The sequence below is a fragment of the Etheostoma cragini genome, chromosome 9, assembly GCF_013103735.1.
Source record: "Etheostoma cragini isolate CJK2018 chromosome 9, CSU_Ecrag_1.0, whole genome shotgun sequence".
NCBI lineage: Eukaryota > Metazoa > Chordata > Actinopteri > Perciformes > Percidae > Etheostoma > Etheostoma cragini.
In genome coordinates this window covers 19466591-19488477 of record NC_048415.1, presented here as the reverse complement: position 1 = coordinate 19488477, position 21887 = coordinate 19466591, and the positions used below count along the sequence as shown (strand labels likewise).

Sequence of the window (21887 nt, the reverse complement as noted above, 5' to 3'; positions counted from 1 at the left end):
ATGGTAATGCTTTTACAGGTCCATGATTGTTTTAGAACTTCCTAGAAAGTTTCCTGGAAAGAACTATGTAATTATGTATAGAAAAAATAGAGGCAACTTTTATAAATGTCTCTTTTTTTTCCTAAAATAAGTATCACATTACATAGTGTTCTTTTACTCAAGTAAAAGTAGCAATGCCTCAGTATACTTACAGTATAAATACTTGGTTAAAGTAAAGGTACTTTATTGTCACATACACGTACATGTAGCAAAAATCCTTCTCTGTATTTAACCATCCCACAAGTGGGCAGCCACTTATAGCGCCGGGGACCAACTCCAGCACTGAGTCAGAGCCTTGATCAAGGGCACTGACTGAATCGCCCCTTCCAGACTGGTATTTTATTGGATCATTACTATATTAAAATAAAAATAAAAAACTGAGCTTTTTTAAAGGCAAAAGTGGACACAGACGTGATGAATCAGCAGGAAGAATGGGGAGAGTGTGGGATCCTGACACTAACCTAACGTTATGCCGAACGAAGTCTATATCCTTTTTTTGTGAACAAATTTTTATTTTTATGTTCAGAAAAAAGTTTAAACATAACATTCACGAACAGTTACAAACAACACTTTGGGACATATGAACACATCCCAGGGACGTAGTCTACATCCTTGACGTTCCACTTGAGGGATTGCTCCATTGCTGTCGGAAAATCTGCCGAATTTCACTCACATAGGCCAGATATCTGTTGCTTTGGGCATCGTGTGTTGGTATTTTAAACTCCGGCCAATTTATGAGGACTATTTATAACCTTTTTTCAGATGTCTGCAGGGTAAATCTAGACAGATTGCTAGACTTTATGTCCAATCTGAGTTTTCTGTTGCACAACTTAAAAAAACTTTTAAACATACACATATTCCACCAAAATAAGTTCCTTCCAAGCGATTTTGCAACGGCACCGCAACTTTTCTATGGTGCTTAGCGCCGTCCAAGACAATTGTGATTGGTTTAAAGAAATGCCAATAAACCAGAGCATGTTTTCCCCCCATCCCCGAATGCTGTGTGTGTACTAGCGAACCTTTGCAAAACGTTACGTGTGCAACAAGCATTTCGTTTACCAACTCAAATACCCAAATGTCAGTTTTAGGATCACTACATATCTGTAAATTAAGATTAAGCATTTTGCACGCAACTTGTGTTATAGTCAAATGTGGATGATTAGAAAGTTATACATTATTATTTTTGCAAATGCCTAGCCTTGCTAACACCTAGCTAACATTAGCAGCTTAGCAACGGCTAACTTGTCCTGTCTGGTAGACATAGGTTGCTAATATAATCCTATGACATGCTTTGATCGGATGTTTTTAGCTAGCTACAGGCCCTTTGTTAGCAATTCAGCCCTTAGTTGTATATTGTAGCGGTGATTGTTTTCCCCTCCGGTGGGCGTGGTTTGCAGGCTATGACGCGCTATGTGATGCGCTCTGTCTCTACAAGAAGAATTTTGATGTTGCAGCTCATAGAGGTGAAGCCAAGTTTACCTACTACTATATACTGTATACATGCTGTGGGGTATTTTAATCATTACAAAAAAATCATATTTTATTTGCCCATCAAATATTTGGTATGTTAAATCTAAATCTCCAAAGTAATTAGTAACTAGAGGCTTCAAATGTAATTAAATAAAATGTACAGTTCTTTCCACTAAAATGTGGTTGAGTGGAGGTATACTGTTAGTAGAATAAAAAGAAAATCTCTCAAAATTGTACTGAAGTAAATACTGCTTTTCAGGAACCTCCTGATGAATTTACAGTCACATATTATAGCTTCTTTCTATGAAAATATAGGAAACCACTTTACCCCAAAACGTATTTACATTCACACTACTGTACAATTTCATACAAGTTAAAAGCTCTTATTCTCTCTTGAGGAAACATTACAAACCGAAGATGACTTGTTCTTGTTGGAATACTACAAACACTGAATAAATAAACCAGAACAAACTTTTTCAAACAAGTGAGAAGAAGTTGAATAATTTTTTCCTTCTGAAATGGAAAAAAAAAACAGAACAGAGCGCCAGCAAGTGTGGGTTTGTTTATGTACAAGTGGATGGTCTGACAAAACTGGTGTTTTGTTGGAGATGTGGAGAAATGCATCGTTGACCTTGAATTACGCACAGAGACAAATGGAGAAAACAAGAGACATAGGGAAAATAACATGAGTGGAGGCTGCTCATAAACCCTGATGTTTGTCGTTTAATAAAATTGACTTTACATGCTGTAAAACGCATAATATGTATTAATACTTGTGTGTACTCTTTTGCACTGTGATATGTGCAGTGATGTCCAGTGCTACAGAGCTAAAGAGTAAAACCTTGTGGGGAAGCTTGAAGACATATCATCTTATCATCAGATATAGTTGCATGATGTCAAAGCTAATGATTGGAGAAGAGGAGGGTATACAACTGGACCACATGTGTACAAACTGAACCCTCTGTACGCAGTTAGTTGCTCTGCAAACTACAATTTTGGATAAAGATCTTAATTCACCATCGCGGTCTCCCTTAAAATTCGGTGATTCAATTGGGATATAGGAAATCCAACACAAAGTAGCGTCATCGAATGGATAGGAACGGCCAACAGAGGGGCACTTCATTTTGGAAGAGTGAGAGAAAAAAGCTGAGGCTGACACACACACACACACACACACACAATGCTTCGGAGGTGGCCTCTTCCAAGACCAGATCTGAATCTATGTACTGTATAATGTAAATTGAATGAGGAGGGACTGGTTTCCACCTTATTTTTCCACTATGTTTGATCACTGGCCCGTGTTTTCACGGTCTTCCCCTGCAGGAAGTACACACGCTCTCAAATATGCAAAGATACACACACAAACACACACCCGCCCAAATACACACAGTTACAGTCAGATGTACAGACCAGCTGCACCTCCTCACTGTGTTTGTCTGTGCACATTCATGTTGCCCATCTAGGCACAGCAGGTCTGGCAGGCAGACATCACGCAGGGTTCGGAAATGATGTCGCCATGCTGACATTCTCTTGCACAATTTCTTCTTCCTGAAACATCCCTCTGACTGTCAGCGGCTTCCTACTTTCTATTGTGCTCTATTTCCCCTTTTCTGTACATTCCTCTCTTTTCTCATCTTTTTTCTCACTTACTCTTGTTTTTATGCTAAGCTAACGGTAATGTAACATTATGAAGGACTGTCGATGAGGATATGATGTTAGGTATAGTTTTTTTTATCACTTAGACTGAGTGCAGGATTATTGTTGTCTTTAACCATCTAAATATTCCCATAGATATCTGCCTAATAAATATCACTCAATCAATCTCACTCGTCAATATTATCGGACGTGTCTAAACCCAGACATTCAGTGGTGTTTTAGTGAACAGGGGAGTGAATCAGGTTTCTAAATCTGATCACACCGCTCCACACACAACTAGACAGCACAGGTAACTGCGATAATATTAAGTAAGCAATTACTGTGTTTTCCCAGCCAAGTACATTTTAAAAGCGTTGCCAATTGCGTACAAAGTCAACACGCGATTAGACGCCAAATTGCTTGCAGCGCAAATTGAAAATTGAACAAATTAGCAAAAAACTGTGTTTATCCTAGGGCTTTATGACATCAATTAATAAGGGAAATAAATACACTCAAATAAAATATGTACACCAAAAACTAATATTTAAACTACATCAAAATCAAAAGGTGTCATATTAACAGGGACACTTCATCTCTCTCCTTGGTGTTTAGGCATATTTTACTGCACACTCTAATCATCGCTTTGTGACCCAGAATGCCACATGTTGTCTCCTCGTCCTCTCGTGACAAATATTAACCATCTCACTGCAGTTTTCGCCCGTCTGAGCTGGCTCCTACTAGGCCATGTCAGGCTTCACAGGAATTCCCTGCAGGTTGCTGCCGTGACTAATTCTGCACCCTCTGAAGCATAACGATACATTTATCTTGTGTGGCATGCAGCCAACATTTTAAAATTCATAAACACACATACACATGCACGGGAGTGCTTGTACAAAAGTTCAGGCATGCTCATACTATCATCAAAACACACACGCGGAAAATATCACCTGTAATCTGTCCTCCTCACCCGCGTCTCACCTTCTACCCAATCTCTGGGTTGTCAGGCAAAGTGTCACGGGGTGAGTTTTAGTAGCAACCCTCCCAGTAGTCCTCTACCTCCCATTGATTTGTTTCCAGAGTCACCCAGACGGAAAAACAGCAAAGTTCCGGAATGGCAAGAAAGACAGAAACAAAATACATTTACAGTACATTGATGTGAGTGTGATATCATGCTCCACAAAGATTCTGTGTGTGTGTGTGTGTGTGTGTGTGCTTGTGTGTGTGTGTGTGTGTGTGTGTGTGTGTGTGTGTGTGTGTGTTTGTGTGCCACAGTGCGTACTGCCTTGGCAAGTTGGCTGCATAAATAAACTACTAGGCAGATGTAACCTGAGGGTTTCCGCACAAACATACAAAGACACACAACTCTCTGAGCCCTCACTGAAAGGCCCCGGTGCCATGTCCGTTACCTCCACAGAAGCCAGAAACAATACAACACAGAGAGGAGCAGACGGTCGGGGAGGCCACTGCGACTATTGTGGGACGTGCAGTCTGTCCTACATAAGCACAAACACATGAGTATCCACACAGATACTCAGCAGGGGAGTACAAGAAGAGTATAGAGAGGGCAAAAAAGAAATATGGGATGTGAGTGCTTGTATTGTATACTCTTCCCTGCAGAGCTCAGTATAAAACTGCCAAAGAGACAGATAGGAAGGCTGTTGAGCGACCAGAGTTGATAGATAAATGTCGCCGAGTTTCTGTGTAAGTTGCTGAATGACACTGAAGCCTCCAAAACTCTCTCTTCACAAACGCCGTTACATGTTTCTCTGTCACGCTGTCCTCTTCTCAGCTAAATCGAGGGCTTAAGAAAAAGTCAGCAACATGATTATCCAAATAAATGCAAACTGCCAAGTCTCTCTCCAGAGTTTGGATAACTTGCTGACACATAATGAGGGGATTAAGATCCTAAACTTCAGCTTTTGCGACGAATTAAAAGCAAAGTTTAATGACCTCCGCAAATATATTTTATATATTAGAAATATCTTGGGAGATTTAACAAAATATCCAAATTGTTTCCGACTCTTAGATTTGGCTAAGAGGATGAATGTGAGCTTTGGAGATCTCAGATTTGTCTGCTTTCTTTACATCTCATCTTTTCGCCCCTGTCTTGCTGTTGGGGTAATTATGAGCAGATAAAACGAGAGGAATCAAGGGGCTGGTAGCTGAGCTGTGGTGGTGTGCTAAATGCCTAAGATGATAGTACAGAACAGAAGAGAAACAGAAAGGAATGGATGGACTGACAGACAAAGAAAAATGTCAACGCGACTGAGGAGATCTAACAAGTTAATCTACCGACACTACAAACTGATGCCGTGGGCTACCAGCCACGAATTCATTCGCGGGTAGGTGGGACATTCATTTTGCTAACCTGTCTGCCAGTCACGAATGGTCATTTGTTTCCCACAATCGGGCTACGTAGTGTTAGCCGGTGTGAGCTATTATTGTGCCAGTGAACAAACCAGAGGCAGGTGTCTGTGCTGCGCATGCGTGAACATCTTGCGCATCATAATCATGATGAACAAAGATTTACAACACTGCACGACCTGTTCCCCAGTAGTGGACTGCCATTAGCATCCACCGGAAAGCTAACGTTAGTTTAGCTAACAGCTCATTCGGCTAACCACTATCTGAGACAGCATTTAAAAGACCCTCAATAACAGTTCAAATACATAACAGCTGTTACGTCAGTTCTGAGTTACTTGCCCTTTTTTGAAATACAATTACTCATTACTTGTCTTTATTATTACTGTAAAGTCTTAATTTAGCTGTAGCCTGCTTTTCCCACTGTTTAGTTTGAGTAACGCTATTTAAGACTCAATCAAGCTAGCAACAGAAGAAGCCATAAAGAAGAAGATAGTATTATTATTACAGTTTATTTAGCGTTAATTATTTTTAACCTATTGAAAATAATGAAACTTTCTGCTCACCAACTACTACACCATTTAGTTTGTGATTCGGGTGATTCTGCCGTCCGTCATGGCGTTGTCACGTGGTCACGTGTTTGCAAAGGGTCTATACTGTTGTAACTGGTCAAGGTGTTTTGCGAGACCACCAAAATCTAATTCTCATTCTTGAGTCTGAGTGGATGTCTGTGCCGAATTTGAAGACCACCTGGGGGTTCCTAAAACATGGCATTCACAAGAATGTGATGAAGATGGGATATTAAGGTTGCATGCCTCTGGAGCTCACCCAACCAGGTATTTAAGCTGATATATTCATCCCAGTTTAATTGCACTGGGGACATCATTTATCACATCCTCTACATTGAAGCTAGTATCTGACAGGAGGTGGATCCAAACACACGGCCCTGATCTATAGAGGGTATTTTGAAGGCGATCCAACATTATGATTTGCAGGAGAGTTGTACAAACAGTCTATCAACTATTAACTATTAACGATGTGTGATATGAATCATGGGTCAGATTGACCGCACATATACATATATATATATATATATATATATATATATGTATTGAGATGATGAGAAAGATTTGTCTGTGTGTAGGATTATATAGAGTTATGTACTGCATACACAGTGGGTCAGGTGACGGGAACTGCCTACAGTTTAATGAGGACTCACCACAGCCCACAGTTTGCAGCAGAAGGAGGGCCAGCAGGGGCTGCAGTCCACACACAGGCAGTATGCCCTGCATCCTGCTGCACCTGGAGACAGAGATGGAGAGAGAAGGAGGGAATGTGAGTACACAAAGGGAAGTGAAAGCAACACATTGCCCTTGTGGGGCTCATCTGACACGCGCTGCATGCTCGGATGAGTCACCAGTTGCAATTCCTTTTCACAGGATTTATTCCTTTTTCTCAGCGAGGGTTCTTAGGATAGGGGGCAGTCAATTCATTCTTCATTTTAATTCAATGTTCTAAAATGTGGGAGTGATGAAGTCTTCTGGAGCACTTTAAGATCGTAGCAGTGCTTAAATGCTTTTAATGACTATACAAATAAAGCTGCCTTAACGTGACCATAAATTAAAGTATACTAAATTATCCTTACACCTTACAGACGAACCAGACTGACTGTGGTGAACTGGCAACTTTCCCGGAGTGTTCATAGACGCAGATGCTCACTTACTCCCCAAACCACCAAGCTTGCATGTCTTTAGAATGGAGATCTACATTAAGTTACATTAAGTGATTAAAATAGTTTAAATGTTCTTGACTAAGGACCCAAATTATAAAGGTTAGATTTTGGATAACAGAGCTGCTGCCTTCAACGACTGAGACAAAATCTCTGGAACAAAAATTCAATGTACAGTTTACCCTGTTGATTTTATTTGCGGTGTGGGATTAAAAGAGGATACCAACATAGCTGTGTGCAGAAAAACAAGAGATTTGTTTTGGGAAACAGCCACATAAGATCATTGGAGTCAAACTAACATGCTGGACCTCTGGGTTCCCTTGTTGCACATGACGTGCTGAAAACTCAGCAGGAAAGTATCAAAGCGGCATAGACACTGTCACATTAAACATAAAGAAATATCTATTTGATGGCCAGGTTGACAGGAGCCATCTACTGCATGGTATATCTGCATAGGTTTATGTAGACAGATTGTATTTTTGTGGAAAGTAACTGGGGAATTGGGTTCCAATCTTACACACACACTGGCATTTAGATTGTGAAGAATCTCAGTGCAAATTGTGGGGTTGAAATGTTGTGTTATTGCCAATATGTCTTTAGTGTAACACTTCAGTTTTATGTTATGTGCTTACAGCAGCCAAGAGCAAGCAATTGGGCTGATGTCATTTCATACTCTCTTAAAATATGTTTATCCGTGTATATTTGACTATCTGCTAATATGTGTCACAGAAGCCAGGAGACAGAGAACAAATGAGGTAGGTCAGCCCCTGCCGTGAAGCCTGAGAAACCCTGAGTGTAAATAATGAATATGCCATCTCTAGAGACGTGGCGGGCCGAGCAGGGCCTGAGGACCTTGGTGGTGGGGTGGGGGGGACAGTGGAGATGCTGGACACAGATAGCCAGTGTCATTTACAGCCCCGCTAGTCGCTCTGACTCAATCTCAAAGGTACAGCCAAGGACAAAAACACTGACCTCAAACCAAATGCCTCTGCAGTGCCACAGCTGAGTGGAAGCTCATTTAACAGACTCTGGGTGTTTGGTGCAGATTTACATTACTTGTGACACATTAAAGTCACTTCGCAAATTATTCAGTCCTTTTAAGAGATGTTATGAACTACTGCTACTGTTATTTTAATAGCGTAATTTACATCTACCTCTGTATCTCAGACTTTTGATGAGGTATTGTGCTTGAATACAGGGCAGCCACTGCTATAATGGACCTTTTAGGAGGAGCTTTATTTCAGGTTTCCTTGGACCCTCTTTGTTCTCCACCTTTCTTATGAAGAAAAGCTGGTCCCCACTTTAGAGGGCATCACTAAATTGGACAGAGATTGGAAGGTAAGGTGTTTTACTGAGTGTGGCTGCATTGAGGGTGACACATTGGCAATGTGAGGTGACCATGCTGTATGTAACTAAAGAACTGGGCTCTTCAAAGCAGTCCTCACAGTTAACAGAAGCATTTTTTGCCAAACCGGTGTGACTTTTTCCTAAGCCTTATAGTGTGCCTTTAATAGTGTGTTTCCTACTTTCTTACACACACTTTAATGTAGCTGAAAAGAAGTTACCAGAACAGTTGCAGCTCCAAACTGCCATGTAATGTTAACGTTATTGTAGTTTATATCCATAATGTTGTGCTTCCGGGATTTCTTATATTTTTATTTATTTACTCATTTTATTTTATATTTATTTATCTAGGTAAATTGACAGAGAACATATTCTGATTTAAAACGACGACCTGTCTCATTCACACAGTTCCACATTCCTACCTAGAAGATGCCCGGTACAGCCACAGTCTGATCTGCTGACAGCTGAGCAGCTCCACTGGAGCTCAGGTTGGGGTAAAGGGCCTTGCTCAAGGGCACCTCAGTGGTGGTAATGAAGGAAAGACAAATGCTGCTCTTTCCCTTTCCCCACCCATATTTTAGCCTGTCAGTCAAGGGATTGGACCGGCGACCTCCCTGTCACACACTTGCTTCCTTTCCTTCAGGCCACCGTTGCCACAATTAGCAGTTGCTGTCGGAAATTCCGCCAGATCACACTCATTTCAGCTGTATGCCCTGTACCTTCCGTTTTGTTTGTGTTGGAATTTTTAACTTCGGTGAATTTTTTAGGACTGCTCCTCAGAACTCTGCAGGGTAAATTCAGACAGCTATCTAGACAGATCTGTCCAGTCAGAGTTTTCTGTTGCACGACTAAAAACAACTTTTGAATGTATACGTGTTCCAAAACAAGTTCCTTCCCAAGGTTATTTTGCAGCGGCACCGTGGCTTTTCCCCGTGCATGAAGATTGTACTTGGTTTAAAGAAATGCCAATAAACCAGAACAAGTTTTCCTCCCATCCCAGAATACTGTGTGGATTCTTCAAACCCTCCTCCGCAGCACTGTGGAGGATGGTCTGGCAAAGCGAGACTACAAATTACATTGATAAAGGCTAAAGAGGACATCACATCACTCAAGAAGCAAACTTCTCTTATAGCATGCTTGGCTTCCTCAAAGGAAATGCCAGAAAAATGCATTCAAAACTCTAAAAGCTCTGTCAGTCTCCTTTTGTAAACAGTTTGAATCGGTTGCTTTTACAATGCTTTCATAGAAATGTATTCAACGTCTATTTTTGGGATATTAAGCTTATTTTTAAGACAAGACTAAATTTGTAAACCTTTGAAAATGAATTTTATTATATGAATATGACTATTTTACAAAAGACCAGGGGGGCTCTCTGACAAATGATTCACATTATGAAATTCATTTGAGCAGCCCTAATTAGTGAGGAGATGCCAAGAACAGACATAATATCAAGCTATCAAGTAAAATCTGGTTTATTAAAAATGAAGCCAAATGGCATTTTGGGTGTTAAACTGCAACTTTCATAAATCCCTATATAACAAATTAGAATGTGCTAATACAAACAGCATGCAGTGATCATATTAGTCAGTTTGAGTTTTTCATAGCTTCTTATTCTCTCTCTTCAGGTCATTAAAAGCAGCTATTCATATGTGCACCCAGGGCTAGAGCTGTGTTTACAGTGACCATGCTATTACACTACATCCTTTTATTTTCTGCACCCATCATCTCTCTGTAGCACAGTTACTCTGCTATTGATCGTTCACTCTTTTTTCTCTAGTGCTTTATTTTGCCTCCTCTTGGATTGTGTGTACTGTAGTAATTTAAAAGTGCAACAGAATAAGCAGTTCCACCAGTTCTGTGTCCTTCTTCCCCTTTTCCTTATGGTTTTAGTGTGTGTGTGTGTGTGTGTGTGTGTGTGTGTGTGTGTGTGTGTGTGTGTGTGTGTGTGTGCCATGGCAAGGGACAGGCAACATGCTGTTAGTGTCAGTGAAATCAGCTCATTTGAGTCAACCCTGACATGGCTGGCTGTGAGTCAATGGTAGAGCGGGGCAACAGGGAGCCTGGTTCAATCCCAGGTTCCTCCGGCTACATGTCAAAGTGTCCTTGAGAAAAACCCTGAACCCCGACTTGCTTCCCAGACACTGTATGTTGCTCTCAACTTCTGGGTTAAATGCAGGGACTGAATTTCACTACATTGAACTATACAATCGTACATTGCCTTAGCCATACATTAGCAGGGAAAACCCTGGTATGTGTAAGTAATAAAGTTTCATCTTCTTCTACACATTCAGCTGCTGACACAATAGCCTGTTGATCCAAAGTCCAAGTTCAATGCATTTTCCATTATGGACAATATGGACAGGTCCAGTATGGACAGGTTTTGGTCATCAATAAACCCTGCTCCTGAACAGTGAATGCCCAATCATAGCTTAGCATTTATATCAAGGCACAGCAGGCCTGTCAAGATTTGAATGATTTCACAACGCTGGTCCAGTGTGCAAAGGGCTGTAATGTAAGAGCAATACTTTGTATCTCCTGAATTAGGAAGGTGGTGTCTTTCTTTCCTTCAGAATACCAAAAACACCAGTGAGAGTATAAGGAATGGATTCAACTGAGTGTTTGTGTGCTTTAATGCAAGATGTGCATATTAGCATACCTGGCTAACTAGCTTACTATTTACTAAAGCAGTATCTCCAATACCAATAACAGGTATGTGGAAGTCAAGATGCCAGTAGTGGCTCCGCCCTTGTCTGTATTTGGTTTGAGAGTGTTTACACACCAGCTACTCAAAATTTGTTTACCCCATTATATCATGTCATCATGTATGTAGCCATCATATGCGTAAGCCCGAATCATCTGTAAATATTACAAAGTCAACTGGAGGCAGAGTTTTCTATATTACAAAGTCAGCTGGAGGCAGAGTTTTCTATATTACAAAGTCAGCTGGAGGCAGAGTTTTCTAACCTGACGTGCCAGATGGTTTGTTAACATTAAACCATCTGACAAGCCGTCACTGGAAACGGTTTGGAACAGGTCAGTTACTTTCAAAAAATACACGACAAATGATTGGATGAACCATCTGTCCATCATGTCCGCCTTTGTTATTTTAAACGAATAGTTGCGGCCACGTGACACCCACCTGAACCACGCCGGTTGCTCCCAGAAGGTCCTCACCAGACACTCATTGGTTCTATGAGCTGGTAAAACATACTCAAATGCATTACTTAAAGCCTGACAAGATGGAATTTCATAAATGTTATCCCGTGAATCTCGCATGATTTTGTTTTATTGCGAGAATCCAGCTGCTGTGGAAGGTAATGAGTTTTCAGCCATCTCACAGAGTTCAAGCATTAGCATTTGATTATCCTAACTAGCAACAGTTGATGAAATCTGCTAGCAATATTTGCAATTTCAGTTGACCAACTCCACGGTCATCTCTAGAAATGAAAAGCCTGCTTTTACTTACTTCCATTTAAAATGTAAGACCCAGTACTTTTGTAATGACTAATAATTGGTAATAAAGTGGTCCATTTGACACCGTTACGTTTGTAAAAGTTTGTTAGGTGGGTGGGGCATTGCACAGTCAATTTTCATCCACTTCAACCCAAAAGTGCTGTTTTATAAACAAACTCCCTCAGCCGCACCTGCATGATCTCCCACTGAGAGTCAGTGTGAGCACTCCTGCTGCGTGTGTACCAGCTGCAAAGATCCAGCCGGATCTCAACATGTCGGATGAGTGCACTGTTCCCTATCCAGTCTGTCTTTGGTACTGTAGATGTGGCAGACAAGACTGGGAGACAGACAGCTAGACGGTTACAGGTGGACAAAAAGACAGATATAAGCTAAAAAAAATGCAAAGCTGACCAATTTCAAAGTCCTCTGCAAGACCCACCTCCGCCTTTCATGGAAAAATCTAGTCCATCCAATTTGTCATCTCATCCTAATCTCACTTTTTACCTTATTCTATCTATATTTGGAAAAGATGTAGCTGCCAAACTGCGTCTGCCACCATTTGTATCCGTGGCTTGTAATTTCTTATATTTTTCTTTCTGTTCTTTCCTTTCCTTTCCTTTGTTTGTCTCAAATTGTCCTGTCACTCTTTCCTCACCATGGTGCATTATTAAGAGGGCTCATTAATCACTCAGGCTGGCGGTCTGTCACTCCATCACTGCACACTGCTGTTGTTCCTGCAGCACACACATGCACACACACTTTCATACAAGAAAACTGTGCTGGTTTCACAGGGGGAGTGTTTGTGTCCAAGTCCCTTGGAATGAAAAATGAGGCTAACCTTTGAGTGACAATCTTTTGCAAGGATATTACCAAGATTTTAGAACCTGTCACAATGTGTTATACATAAATGGCTTTAGCAGTTCACATTTTCTGCACCATCAGGGCCGGTTCTGTGTTTGCACCTGTCTTAGAGCATCCTGGTGTGGTTTCTTGTGTTACTTGGGAGTTACTGTACAGTATAAAAGCACTTAAATGAAAAAAGAAATGGCTGAGTGGGCGGCTACATTCTAGCTTATAAAACCTGTATGAGGTGGAACAGCAGAACACCGCAGGTCTCCAAAAAAAAAAAAGCGGGACGGTGGGCTGAAACAGAACATGCTGTGCAAGAAACAAGCCTTTTGAGTCACTGATAACTCGCTGATCTACTCAATTACAATCCATACAGAGAGAGGAATTAAGAAGGCCTAGAGAAGTGAAGACAAAAGTAGTGAGAGAGAGAAAATAGGGAGGAAAACAGGTGGTGAGGCTAAGAGAGCGTGAAAAGAGATACAGACTGAGAGACAGGAAGAGGTACAAAGAAAAGCCAAAGCTTATTTCAGCCCAACTCAAATGCCAAGCCTGAGTGGGTAAGGGTGGGAACTTGAATCTTAAGCAGCCATAAATTTCCCCTGATGCTTTGCAAAGACCTGTCACTGTATGTATATGCTTGGAAGGGAATGGGAGCTGGTAGACCAATGTGCGGGGAAATGGCAAGGCTCCCAACAAAAGAAGATATTGCCATCAGATTCAGAGCCTACCATATGGGCTCAAACACAGAGTGTAAGCCAGAGACAGTTTTATTCCATCTCTCACATGCACACGCAAGCACACATGCATAAACGCACGCACACACGCACGCACACATACAGGAAATAACATTTCCTTCTTGCTTGTGAGGCTGATGAAGATTCAGATGAGGGAGGAGAACTTGCTCTGCATTATAATAAAGTCTGCGATATTATGAAAATTAAAGTTGCAACATACAAAATACTTACGGGAATGCAAATATGCTTGTGCACTTAGAGTGTGAATGAAGCGTGAATGGCATGGGCAGATGCTCGTGTGATTGTTGAGCACATGGTGACTACTCATTAGTGCATACTGTACATCTTTGCACACATCTCAACTCAAGACACTCCTAATTTCTTTTTTTAGACCATTTGTATTCATTAAGTCATGTTATTTCACAGGAATCCTTTTTTTGATGCATTTTATTTTATGCAATACAATTGTTAATTGTTGTTTTGAAAGGTGCTTTACAAATGCAGATTATTATTAATACGCTCTGTTGTAGAAGAATGAGGAGCTACTCAGGCTCACATGAAAAGGTGCAGTTAATCAGGAGCTGGGCAAAGAGGGATGGAGGAAGTAAAGGAAGGAAGGAACAAAGGAAGGAAGGAATAATGGAATGAAAGTAAGGATGAGACTGTGCTTGTTCCAGCGTTATCACTATGGAGCTAAAAAGCTGTCAATTACATTTAAGTGTTTCGCTACACAGCCTGCAAGCACACTGCATATATTAAGTGCTTGTAGTGGACTACGTGTTGGATTCAGATGTTTTTCTGATTTAATTCTTCAACATTAACTTAACATGAAGGTCCAAATGGCAAAGGGGAAAGATACAGAGAGAGAGCAAGAAAGAGAGAGAGAAAGAGAGAGAGAGAGACAGAGAGAGACAGAGACAGAGAGAGAGACAGAGAGAGAGAGCGCTGACCAAGAGCGACCATACAAAGCAGGTGTGACATTGCTGAGCACCCTGATGGTGCAGAGTGGGAATAAGCTCTAGGGCTGCCCAGAACTATATAGAAACCCATTACTTACAGCTGAAAGCCACCCAGGTCTCCCTTATTCATACAATACCGCCCACCAGCCAGAAGCCAATGCAGCCAGGCATCCTATTAAAGTCAGCTGGAAGCGGAGCATCACCCACTCCTTTCTGTAAAACATATTACCTTGCTCACTGTGACCACAAAAGGTGAGCTCACCCTACACTAAATGTGATTAAAAACAGGCAAGGTAGAAAGAGAAAGAAAACGATATGGAGGAAGAGTAAAATGCTGGACTGAGAAAAGGGAAGGGAAGGGGCACGGTGATGAAGGCATAGAGAGAAGGAGGGACGGAGAGAGAGATTCCTCTGAAAAATGGGGTGACCGACTTTTTACGTGCAGGAAGGGTGACGAGGCAATTTTCAACTGTCTAAGACTCCTCATTTGCGGGTTGCAAAGCCACTTTATACGGTGGCAAATGTAAAACTTGTTCTCGGCACATCAAGGTCCTCTTGGCTGCCTGCTTGTCCTCACCTGGAATATAAATGTGGCTTGAGACGAGTGTAGAGGGAAGAAATGGTTTGGGCACTGTGTTCAAAACAGCTTTAAAAAGGAAGAATACCTTCATGGTTCATACGGACACAGGCTGTCTTCGTCCACGCGTACGTTAATGTGGATTTGGATGTAGGACAATAACTTAATGATGCTCTGTGCTTTGCTGTTCAGTCTCGGTACAGCATCCTTTTGCTTGGTTGAATGTCTTAAGGATGCAACTGATGATTACTGTATTAATCTTATTATTCTAGACCCCGACCAATATATCGGGGGGCATTTCCCAAACTATCAGTATCGGCATTAATAAGGGCTGTTAAATATTCATTCATCAGAGTCATTCATAATGACAACTAAATGATTCTGATAAATGAACACTTTAGAAATAAAATAAAAATGGACGGTCAAGGGTGATCTAATTCCCTGTTGGCAACACTGATTATTTTTTTTGTTAATGTGTTTTTGTTCAAAGGACTTTAAGTTTCATAGCTTAAGTTTGTATTTTTTAAACCATTTTATTTATCCGAACTTTAATATATTTGGATGTTCCTCTGTTCTGTTGTGACAATAAAATAAATTATTATCATAATATTTTAGTGAAAACTCATAAATAACTACAAATAACTAATGTTAGGGAAATCTGTTTATGTTTTGTTTTATTTTTGTTTTGTTTTTAAAGTATATATCGGCGGATATATCGGATTTTTTATTAACCAAATATTTGTCGTCGGGCTCAAATTTTTTTTTTAATTTTTTTTTTATTAGTGAATCATTTTATTAACTCATATAATAGTATAAAAAGGGAAAAAAGGTCCAAAGGTTTCTTTTTTTTAACCACAGTCCAACAAAATAAAGCGTTGTAAATCCTTACATCTTCTAAGGTGGAAGTAGCTAACATTTGTTAAAAAAACAATGTATGATCACATTTTTTTATAATTGTTTTATATTTAGAACTTATAAACAGTGACAAACAAACAACACAACATTTTACATTTTGTTTAAAAGGTTTGTTGTTGTCACTTTCCTATCAGTCCACTACTTGATTAATTGGCTAATCTTTCTGCACCACGACATTTAAATCCTTATTTTGTTGTTTTCTAAATCAGAGCAAAGCAGGATGTGACTGAGAAAAAAACACAACGCGGGATTTGAATTTAATGATGCTGTAAAAAAACATATAAATTGAAATAAAATGATGTACTGTAAGACAGTAAACAAAGACTAAAGTTAATTATTGTCGTATCCCTGCTCGCCCATGGGTGTTAAAGCTGGACTGGTCCAATTACAAGGGGTGTGACAACTCTTAAGATATATTGGTACGGTCGCTGTCGTGGTTGTTTCTTAATCAATATCTTTCACACAGAGCAAGACACACCAATAAAGCATGAGGACATTACATGATGACCGCTTCTGTGACCGCCCCTTGCCACACATACACACTCACTGTCTACAGATGTGCACATTTGTGGTGAAAGGATGTTATCAGTTTATTACAAGAGGTCTGTGTGCAGGACATATTTCACTGGGAAGGCAGCAAAGTTTTTCCTCTCTACACTTCTCTTTCACTTTTATCGCCTCTTCTCTACATTGTGTCTTTTCTGTCGCTCTGCTCCAGCCTGTATGTCCACGCATTTCCACTCTCTCACTTTGCTTTATTGTGTCTCCCACTCTGCTTTTGTCTGTCCGCAGGATCCAGTGCTGTATGGCAAACCTTAAATTCTCGCAGCTCAGTTAATCAAAGGCGGTGATTCAGGGACACTATATCATGTAGGAGCAAAGGCCTAGGAGCCGGTCAGTAAACCTGCACAATCAACTCCGCACCACATCCCCCATCAGAATAAATACAGTGGAAGCCTATAGGTCAGCAGGATGGTACCAAATGAGTGGTGTTGAGTTCACTCCATCCATATAGTCCTGTTTAGTTTTTTTACGATTACAGAGGAGAGTGTAGTGAAAAGTCTATGTTCAGTTCTATAGTGTAATGTCTGTGTGAAGTGGCATCACATGATGATATGGTTATACTGTTTTATCATGTAACAAAATGATAGTGTCCAAATAATTTATTTAAAGCAAACAGTAAAAAACAAACAAAAAAAAAACAAATAGAAATATCTTATTTGAAGATTTCTTCATCTGAGGAGTTTTGTGGAACAGTTGAACAAAATGAATCATAGTGGCTATTTTACAAGTTTTTATATACTGTATATGACATATGTCATATTTCAACAAGGAGGAGACTACAGCCATGCTAGCAGCTCTATGAGGCTATACCTGTAGGTACAGTAGTGCTTAAAGCTAAATGCTAACCTCAGAGTGCTAATATCCTCACAGGGACACATGATGTTGAGATGATTACAATTGGAGTTTAGCATGTATGTATAGCAGCATTAGCTAATTAGTACTAAGTTGAGGACACAATGTGCTGCTAAGGATGCTGGGAATGTTTTGTATTTTTGTATTTTGACCTGATTTGAGGATTGAGTTGTTTTGGCTTCATTCTCTTTGAAACAAGGATATCTATTCAACCTTTAACTGCAATCCATTTCAATATTTGAGATATATTTAGTCCAAAGTGGTGGATCAGCCGACACAAATAGCCATCTCTGGGGCCTTGCCACACGCTGGAATTTTGTTTATATGCTTTACATGGAGGATAATTCATAATGGACTCATGAACGGTTAACTATCTACCACTGCTATCTCTGTGTATGTCAAGTTATCAAAAAGCCATGTACTGTAATGGCAACATAGAATGCATGAGCTTAAAACAGCTTCCTTACTTCCTTCCGCCTTCCTGCCACAAACTAAAGCATAAGACTAATAAACAAAGGGATGAGAGCTGCCTGTTTGAAATTCATTTAAACTTATCTTGTATTTCCCCCCAAGTAAGTTGAGAGACAGCCTGGGAGATGAGGGACTGGAGGGTCAAAAAAGAGACAGCATGTTGAAAACTGGAGACGTCTGTAATTAAAGATACCACTACAGCGGTCGTGTGTTTGTTTTTTTTCCTCTCCAAACTCAGCTCATAAAATTCCAAGTTCCATCCAATCCACTTATATTGCTCATTAAATCATCTCACAAACAGACTTCACACAGGGAAGCATATGCGTCCGTGGCCTGGGTGTCGCACGCACGCACGCACGCGCATGCGCGCGCACACACACACACACACACACACACACACACACACACACACACACACACACAAAGAATCAAGTAACCAGAATGCAGACAGACAGATGGTGTGTTTGTATCTATGTCCATGGGGTGTATGTGTGTGCGTTAAGTCTCATCCATCACCTGCCACCTGAGAGGACGCTTCTGAGCCAATGAGGACCCAGACAGACTGGACTGTGTCCAGCATCAGTGCAACAACTACTGGCTGACTAACGGCGAAACACTCTGGCTCCAACAACACAACACAAGACGGTGAGACAAAAAAAAGTTGTGTTTCATTAAAACAACTGTAAAATAAAGACAGAAGCTAAAACAAGGAAACTGCTAAAGGGTGAAAACAAGACTTAGAGTCTAGAGCCACGCTAGCGGCTGTGTGAGGTTTACAAAGTACAGTTAAGGCTGGGGTGACGTTTTTTAATGAACATTGTCGGCAACTGTTACTGTTGTACGATGACGATGATGATCTGATGGTATTGACTCAGACAGTGGTTGTACTGAGGATTGTGTAATGTAGGTGTGCATGAATATGTTAACATTGCCGCTAGTCTTTGATGTTCACACTATTTATTACTCTTATTATGCATTGTCTTGAGAAGTGTATATCTTTTCCAATTGTCTTACCTGTTGTCTGCTGTATATGTAATGTGGCACTCAGTTTCCCTCCTGGGGGATTAATAAGGTATTTAGTATTGTAGTGTGTGTCACTAGTGTTGCAGCTATTTGGTCGTAAACAACAAATTGTCAAATATGTAATTTTATGGTGACAGATGAAAAGTTATCACCAACGTTATTACAATAGATCCTTTAAGTTTCTGTTCCGTATTAGTTGAGACATTTCAATCGTAACCACAAATATAAACCTCATTGTGGACAGTAAAGTGAAGAGAAGGCAAAACAGTAAAAAAAATGTTTTTTTTTAAGACGTTCAATCATAAAGTCAATAAGCTAATTATCTTGAATTACTTAATCTGCAAGAAAAGGTTAATTATAACTCTACAGCTCTGCTTTAAAAAACTATAATTTCTACAACACAATTCATATTTGCTTGATCCTCATATTAATAGAGTAAATGAGTGAGTTGTGGGTAGTGAGATGTGACTAAAATATTTCAGGGCTGAAACGGTGGAGGTAATCTCAGTCTATAAATGGAGCTAAAGAGGAGGATATTGATTTAACAGGTGGAGAGACAGATAAACAAGAGAGTAGGTTGATGGTTAGATGTGTGATAGACGTTGGCAATGCATCATCTTTGACAAAAAGAACCAGATTTTGGATACGATGGAATGGCATGGAAAGAAGCTGGACTTCATGGTGAGAAATAAAGAGTTTCAATTTGAGACGAGATGAGGACTGTCAAAGTGTGATGAATAAATTGAGAAGAAATTGGAATTGGAGCGCACCTCGGCCAGAGAAAAGAAAAGTTGATTTTGACAGGGTGAGAAGGAGAGTGTAAGATTAAAAAAAAAAAATGGCATGGCAGAGGAAGACACTGCGCTGAGATAACCGTGCCGTGCAGGAACAGGAATCAAAGTGTAAGAATGAAAACGGAAGATATCAAACACTCAAAGCACCACAAAAAAAGAAGTGTTTAGTTGTGTGTGTGTGTGTGTGTGTGTGTGTGTGTGTGTGTGTGTGTGTGTGTGTGTGTGTGTGTGTGTGTGTGTGAGAGAGTGTGTGTGTGAGGGGTGGAGGGGCAGATGTTGAGTACAAAGCAAGCACACTGATTGCTTCAGCATGCTCTGTGCTTAATAAATAATCACGCTTAGAATGGCTAATGAGTCATGAAAGTCTACAGATGTTTCCAATATCCTGTTAGGAGCGGCAAAACAGGGAGTGTGCTGCTGAAGTGTAAATAAGGAGGGCGGGGATGGTGTGAGACGCTGGTGGGAGTGCAGAGATGCAGAGAGGAGGGACGACTGCGGGGAGAGTTAACACACCTTGGCGAGAGAGAAGATCACAGGAGATAAGGGAAAGAGTGATAGAGAGCAAGAGAGGCTGTTAGGGGCACGAACGTGCAGCCTGGCTATTCCAGCTTAATTGCTAAAGCGCTGTAGTGAGGTCGTAGACCGAGCACGATTCCCTGGTCTGAGATGGAGGCTTACTGGGAGCCCCTAGGTATATCGAATCTTGGACATGTTCATTTGGGAGAAGTAGAATGGATGAGATCTGCCTTGGGCCAAGGTTTATTTACTTATTCATCTGGTGCCTGCTCTATCTGCCTATCTGTCTGAGAATATGGGGCAACTCGCAACTCGCAATGTCCAAGTATGACAACTAATTTGAAGGCATGTATGTGTGTGTGTGTGTGTGTATGTGTGTGAGAGAGAGAGAGAGAGAGAGAGAGAGTGTGGGAGAGGTACTGAGCATGCAGGAAACCACCTGTGCAACCATAAATCAAAACAAGGCATTTCACAGAGGGATGTGGTGCACTTGATTGCTAGTTTTAGGCTGTTTTTGCAATGTCATTATGAGTTAGTCAGACTGCTACCAGAGGGATCAATTTAAAACAAGCTATGTGTTTTACTCCCTGCTCCAAAGTTGACAGTTTTTCAAATTGCACCCTGTCATCATTTTTATGTTTGAATCAACAATGGAGATCTCCAGAGGCTTCTTCTCACTTTGACACATTCTCTATATTATGCAACTTTGACACTGTCTTGTTAATCTATAGTGTTAAGACAACAATTCAGTAAGTAAGTAAAACTCAGGGAGCAAAGGAATTGTAGTTTTTTTGTCCGGATTAAACAAATCGAAGATAACGTGTAAATTAATGCGCCTTAGAGACGCTGGTAGGTGGATTATGAGCCAGGCTAGCTGTTTCTTCCCGTTTCGGTGTATATGCTAACCGGCTTAAAGTACACACATCAAAGTGGTATCAATCATCCCCTTTAATTCTCTGCCAGGAAGTGAATAAGTGTATTTCCCAAAGTGTCAAACTACTTCTTTAAGCTTCTGCGATTATGTGGTGACTAGAAAGGCAAATAAACTATAGCCCATATTCAATGTAAAACAAGTGTTTTTAAGCTTCTTGCATAAAGGTTCTCCTCCAATGAAATTCCTCATCCAGTATCTCACAGCCAGACAGTGTGACTTGCTATCTCCCCTTCCGCTTCCCAATCCTCCCCTCGACCTCGTCACGCCCCAATCTTGTAAGCTACACACACTGCCTAATGATTGGATTTTAACAGACAGTTTAAACGGCGCCATGACATAATTAGCGACAAACCTCGGAAACAATCTCAGGGATGACGATCGTCTCCCTGGCCTGGCAGGTCTCTCTGGGAGCGCGTCGGGGAAATGTACGATATTGCTTTTCCACAGTTTGAAGCTTTTTGTGCACCTGCGTGTCTGAGCAGCTGTGACGGACATATGTCGTGAGGAATCACTGGGCATTCTTGCGTTTGGATGAGTGAGTCGGTACACATGTGTTCATGAATGTGCGTGCAAGTTTGTGTGCACCCGTGTGCATTCAATTTATGTTTGCTTTCTGATCTGGACAGGGTGTGTGTGTGTGTGTGAGAGTGTGTGTGTGTGTGTGTGTG

The 21887-nt window shown here is 40.8% G+C and overlaps 1 protein-coding gene across 2 annotated transcripts in view; it reads right to left on the bottom strand.

The window, feature by feature from the left end:
• Nucleotides 1–21887, bottom strand: part of ncanb (neurocan b) — a 137511-nt gene that overhangs the window by 97365 nt on the left and 18259 nt on the right. For both annotated transcript variants that reach the window (XM_034881613.1, XM_034881614.1), the window contains exon 2: nucleotides 6725–6807. In XM_034881613.1, the coding sequence (XP_034737504.1) occupies nucleotides 6725–6797 (73 nt within the window). In that variant the 5' untranslated portion in view covers nucleotides 6798–6807. The remainder of the gene's footprint in view (nucleotides 1–6724; nucleotides 6808–21887) is intronic.